At 65.2% G+C, this 5,915-nt stretch overlaps 1 protein-coding gene across 1 annotated transcript in view; it reads left to right on the top strand.

Moving 5' to 3' along the window:
• The window catches only part of LAD1 (ladinin 1), an 18,901-nt gene that overhangs the window by 9,769 nt on the left and 3,217 nt on the right, over positions 1-5,915 (top strand). Inside the window, exons 4-7 of the mRNA XM_007456165.1 lie at positions 1,596-1,742; positions 2,859-3,663; positions 4,115-4,219; positions 4,980-5,023. Coding sequence (XP_007456227.1) covers positions 1,596-1,742; positions 2,859-3,663; positions 4,115-4,219; positions 4,980-5,023 — 1,101 coding nt within the window. The remainder of the gene's footprint in view (positions 1-1,595; positions 1,743-2,858; positions 3,664-4,114; positions 4,220-4,979; positions 5,024-5,915) is intronic.

The raw sequence follows: 5,915 nt of genomic DNA, 5'->3' as shown, positions 1-5,915 counted from the left end.
ACCCCCACCCCCGGCCCAGGCCCCGCCCCTCCCCTCCCCCTCCTGCAGTCCTGGCACCATACAGCAGCTGGAGAGGTTTAAAACAGTGACTATAATCCGTCTTACCATGCCCCCTTCCGTGCGAAACTATCCCGTGTCTTCCCACACCCTGGAATAAACCCACGCTCTCTCCCGGCCCCTGAGCACAGCCCTCCGGCCGAGGCCTGTGCTGCCCCCTCACCCTGGAACGCTGCCACCAGACCCAGCCCCTCTGGTCCTTGGGGCCCTCTCCCCTTCAGGCGCCTCCTCTCGTCCTCCGTCTCTTCCTGACGTTTTGTTCACGGGCGGGCTCCTTGCCCCCTGTCTGACTCCCCGACCTGGCACGCGCCCCAAAGGGCAGAGCCCCGTCGGGCTCCTTCCCAGTCCCCGGAACCTGCCTGCCTGTAGACCGTGCTCAAAGCATGTGAGTTTAGCGACGATCAGATCAGCAGATGTGATGCCGGACTTGGAAAAAAAAGATCAGGGCCGTCGTGTGGGTGCTCCTCTTGGGGAGGAAGACGGAGGCAAGGAAGGGACCTGCCCGCGGGCAGGAGGGCCGAGCAGAGGCCCTTCTGACCGGGGCCCCAGACAGCACTGGGGGGCCACTCCCAGCCCTCGCGGCCCAAGCTTCTCCTGCGGCTCTGGGTGAAGTGTGGCCTCCCTGTCCTGCAAGCCCCCACCTCTGACCACCAGGCTTGCTCGTCCCTCCCCGCTGCCTGGGCCTCGGGTTTCTCCCGGCCCTGGCCTGTCCCCCGAGATCCAGCCCACGTTCAGGCTCTGCTGGGGCCTCTGCTGACGCTGCAGCCCCAGTAACCCTTCCCTCCCTGTGCAGAGCTGGGGGGCTACTGGTGGACACACTTGTCTTTCTCAGTATTTGGCAGGTGTCTCCGAGGCAGGGGCCCTGCCCTGGTCTGTGAAGCCGCAGTTTCCGACGGGGCGCTGGCCCAGCACAGTTCCTCGGGGATATTTGCTCTTTGGTTGGGATGGAGGGTGGGGATGGGTTGGGGGAACGGGTAGGTGGATAAGGATGATGGGTGGGCAGGGCGGTGGAGGTGGCGGGGGAGGGCTGTTTGCAGGGACAGGAGGTTGGGTGGCTGCGTGATTGAAGGCGGGGGTGGCTGGCTGGTAGGCCCTGTGATGCAGGAACCAAAAGCAGGGTGTGGCCCCTGCCCCCGGCTGTTTCTGGGGAGCCAAAGAGGCTGCCGGGGCTCCTGGGAGGTGAAGGGAGTGCTGCTGGGCCCTCCCTGGCTGTAACCGGTCTCAGTGGGGAGTCTCCCCCTCTGGAGAGCCCAAGAAGTCCCACGGGGAGCTGTGCAGCTGAGGACGTTTCTCTGCGATTGTCCACTGAGGGATGTCATCTAAGTCCCCGGAGCAGAGAGAGAGGGCAGCTTGTCAGGTTCACCCACCTCCTTCAGGCAAAGCTGCACCTGCCCTCCCATGTCCCTGGGCGCCCCGGAGCAGGGGCCCCGATCCCACTCGGTCCAGGGTGGAGTCCAGCCCAGCGCCCCCCTGGGGTGTTGCTGCGCAGGCTGGGGTGGCGGGCCGTGTGGGCTGCACTGACCCCTGTCCCTCACCAGCCTGGCCAGGCAGTGGACCCTGGAGGACAAAGAGGAACAGGAGAGGGAGCGACGGCGGCGACACCGGAGCCTGAGCTCCACCGCAGACGACGAGGTGGCCCAGCCGGCCCAGCCGGCCCAGGACGGAGACGCGGCGGCCCCAGAGAGGTGCGGGGGTGGGGAGGCGGTGCCCCGGTCCCAGATGACGGGCGGGAACCAGGCTGGACTTTCGTGGGTCCTACCCTCACCGGGACAGCCAGTGAGACCGGTGTTCATGAGACGCGCAGCCTTTGCTGGACGTTTTGTGAGCGTAACTCAGTCCTTCCAGGTTCCCGAGAGGGAGGGTCCTAACCCGTCTCACAGGTGGAGAAGCTGGTCAGAGAGCACATGGGTTGTCCACCTGGAGAGCAGGGGCCTCGGGTGTTGTCCACGTCTGTCGGGCCCCGGGGCCAACTCTCTGCATTCAAGCCTGCTGCCTCCTTCTAACCCGGACCCTCTGTGGTCCGCCTCTGACCGCAGGAGCGCGGGGGCCGGTCTGGCCACCAGATCTGAAGGTCGAGAGGGGAAGGAGGAGGAGGGCATTGTTCACCGGATGCTCCTGTCTGTCAGGACGGCTCCCGCTCCTGCCATGAGTCTCCTCTCGCCTCCGAACAAACCCAGTCTGCAGGCTGGGACACAGGCTCAGACAGTGAACTAACCTGCGCCAAGTCGCACGGCGAGCAGGTGGTGGAGACGGAAGAGTCTCCTTTGCTGGAGCCTGAGGGCCTCTCATGTTGCCCTTGTTCCCCTGGGTCCCCCAGAGGAGGGACCACAAGGCGTGCATCTTGAGCTGCACCCACGTGGCTGACAGGGGCCGGGAGGAACGTCAGAGGCCTGGGATCTACTCCCAGCTCCACCGCCCATTAGCTGTGTGACCTGTGCCAGCTCCCTGGCTGTCTCTGGTCCTGCTCTAAGCCGTAAGGGGCGGGGCCTGGCACAGATGAGGTGTTTGTTGATTGGGGCTGAGCGTGGAATGGTGGCACCTTTCAGGGGTTTATGCATTTCTTTGAAAAGCATTATGTGCTCTGTTCAAAGGATACCTTAGAAGCCTGATGCGTAAAGCAGATAAAAGGGATCCTGATTTAAGCGATGGTGGTTCAGGCGGGGGGCCACGGCCTTCCTTCCTCACCCCTCCCACATGGCCCCAGAGGCATCTGCACTGGGTCGGAGGGCACCCCACGGTCTCCCCCACCTCTGCCGCCCTCTGACTCTGTCTCCCGCCCCATCTCCCATCTTTCGACTCAGACTGCCGAGCGTGGAGGAAATGGAGGTCTCCCCCCGACCACCCCTAGACTCCAGCGGTGAGGACGTGCAGGCCGTCCTCAGGGCACGGCAGGAGCGGAGGCAGAGGCAGCGGGAGGCGGAGGTCGCACAGGCCCCCGTCCAGGAGCAGCTGGACGCAGAGGAGGAGGACAGCGCGGGCACTGGGCAGGCCGGGCAGCTGCCCTCGGCGCGCGAGAAGGAGCTGGGGCTGCTGTCTCGCCGGAGACTGAGCCGGGAGCAGCGGAGCTCCTGGGTCCGGGGGGAGGAAAGCCTGGTGGGCAGGGAGCCGGCATGCAGCAGGAAGGGGGGCTCAGAGAAGCCCTCTGCCCCAGAGAAGACATTAGCGCCCGAAAAGAGCCTGGACTCCAAGGAAGTCTCCACCTCCGGGAAGACCGCCAGCCCTGAGAAAGTGTCTGTGTCCCAGAAGATCGCAGTGTTGGAGAAAAGAACCATCTCGGGAAAGACGTTGGTTCTGGAAAAAACAAGTGTCTTCGAGAAGCTGCCGTCCCCAGGGAAGACGTCGGACTCAGAAGAGAGACGGACGTCTGAGAAAGCAGCAGTCTTTGAGAAGACCCCGGCCCCCGAGACGCGGCTGGCCCCAGCGAGGGCGGTGGCCCCAGGGCAGCCCCGGGCCCAGGAGCAGCCAGCCTCTGCACAGAGCCCGTCCACCCCCAAGGGGCAGGAGAGGGCCGGCCCCAAGCAGGAGCCCCCGTCCTCGGCGGGGCTGCGGGGGCAGGGGGCAGAGCGTCCGGCTGGGACTTGCCACCTCCCACCCATCACTCTCCAGGTTGGCGGTGCCCCTGCCCTCCCGCCCCCCGCCCTCCGCCCTCCCTTCTAGTCCTGTCCTCCTGCCTCTAGGCCGGCCTTGGCAGTTTCCTCTCCCTACCTGCTCCACCACGGTCAGGATAGCGGACCCGGGGGCGGGGGCATCAGCTGTGCAGCGGGGAGCACCCGGTACCCCGTACCACATCCTCAGCCAGGGCCCAGACTGCAGGCCCTCGTGGACCCGTGGGAAGCCTCAGATCCTTCTAGAAGTCCCCCTGGAAAGCCCTGCCTGGTGGCCTGGCCCTGGGACTGGGTCCGCCATCCCCACAGCAGAGGGGCAGGAGCCACGGGACTGTCTTGCTACCTGCTTCCCCCTGCAGCTCCTGGGATGAGCCAGGCCGGTGGCGCCCCCGTGGCAGCTCGGGATCGGGGTGCCCCGGCCTTCCGTGTGATACTCCCTCTTCCCCATCCAGATGAAAATCCCCAGCAAGGAGGACGAGGCGGACACACCCTCGCCCACCCAGGCCACCTACAGCAGCTCCCTGAAGCGCTCCAGCCCCAGGACCATCTCCTTTCGGGTGAGGCCCGGGTCCCTTTGTCTCCCATCCGCTGGAGGGCATGCCGAGGAAAGCAGCCCCCCCGGTACGGCCCAGGGACCTGGGTTAGACACCAGGGACGTTGTACGCAGACACAGGGCTTTTGGATGCCCGAGGGTGGCCGAGAGCAGATGGGGTTGGATCAAGTGAGGCACCAGTTAATGGCTGGGGCTCCCCAGCAGCCCCAGGTGGTGGGCACAGCTAGCTTGCAGGAGGGCGGAGCAGGCAGACTGCGGGGAGAGCCTCTCCTTCAGGAGGGGAGGTGGGTGGGAGCCATGGGCTGTCCCGGTGCCTGCCACCCTGCCTTGCCCCAGGAGTACAAATCACATGGACCGGGGCTGGTCCTGTCGCTTTATGCCAGAATTTACTCCTGGTCCCTCTGTTTACTGGGTCACTCACTCACTTTTTGCCTGACCGCGCGCTGTGCCAGGCCCTGGGGAGAGGCAGGAGACCTGCTGCCGGCCCGTGCCTGTCCCTGCCCTATGGGGCTCGGGGCGGTGGGGAAGCAGGCAGGAAGCAGGTGGTTGCAGCTGCCCCAAGAAGACCTGGGGGCGTCAAGGAGGGGCTGCTGACCCAGCCTGGTGGGTGGGGCCGTGTCCCAGACCCTTTAATGGGGGTTGGATTGGGGCTTGAGCGGAGGTGGGTGGGAGGCCCCAGGAGGGGGATGTGTTCTGACAGCTGAGCCCTCCCTTGAGTCGGCCGTGGCTGACCCCACTCATGGGCACCTTCCTTCTCGTTTCAGATGAGTCCCCGGAGAGACCACTCAGAGGCAGCCTTAACCCGCAGGTCAGGGGCCCGGAGGCTCTGTCCTCTCCTGTCTGCTCCGTCCTGCTTGTGCTGCAGGGTTAGCAGGAGGGACTGAGGCCTGAGATGTGGCGCAAGGGGAGGGATGGGGGGAGCTGCTTGCAGGAGGCGGGGCTTGGGCGGGGCTGTCCTGAGGCGCAGGGGTGCGGAGGGAGACTGACCAGTGCAGGAAGGGGACGCAGCCGCTTCAGCAGGCGGGGCGCGGGCGCCCGGGACTCTGCAAGCTTGACGCTTGACGATCGCTTCCACCTCCCCGCTACCCCCGTCTCCACCCACAGCGTCCATGCAAGCAGCTGGAGGACTGGGTGTTTTTTTTTAAAAAAACAACAACAAATGGGGTCTGAAGAGCAGCCGTGCTCATGTGTTGGGAATTTCATGCTCATGCATTGCATCCGTCTGTCCCCAGACTATCTCTAGGGCAGCAGTGCTGGGCGAGGCCTGGGGGTGGGGATGGGCGCTGGGGTACAAGGTGGATGAGACACGCTGCTGCCCTCGCGCAGCTCACATCAGACTTGAAATGTGCAAGAGCCCCACAGCACGGAGGTGCCGGGATGGGCATGGGAACTGACGGCTGGAGCCCCTCATGGCTGCGGGAGCTCGGCCCTCGAGAGCTGGGGACTCGGTCCCAGAGCGATTGGCATCTGAAAGGACTTGAACTAGAGGGAGATTTCCAAGCAGAAGGAAGCTTTGAATCGAGGGGACGGCATGAGGAAAGGCATGGAGTGTGACCCACACGGTGTCCGGTTGGCCGGCTCCTCGGCGTGGTGTCAGGAGGGCAGGCACCACCAGGTCATGAGTCTTGTACGCTCGTCCGGTGGCCTGAGGACAGGATGGGGTTGGTCGGGGGTGGGGCAACCTGGTGGCTGGTGTCCTG

Source organism: Lipotes vexillifer, unplaced genomic scaffold, assembly GCF_000442215.2.
Source record: "Lipotes vexillifer unplaced genomic scaffold, Lipotes_vexillifer_v1.1 scaffold1201, whole genome shotgun sequence".
In the NCBI taxonomy this organism is placed as follows: domain Eukaryota; kingdom Metazoa; phylum Chordata; class Mammalia; order Artiodactyla; family Lipotidae; genus Lipotes; species Lipotes vexillifer.
Note: the sequence above shows the minus strand (reverse complement) of the source record. Positions and strands in the feature narration are given on the sequence as shown.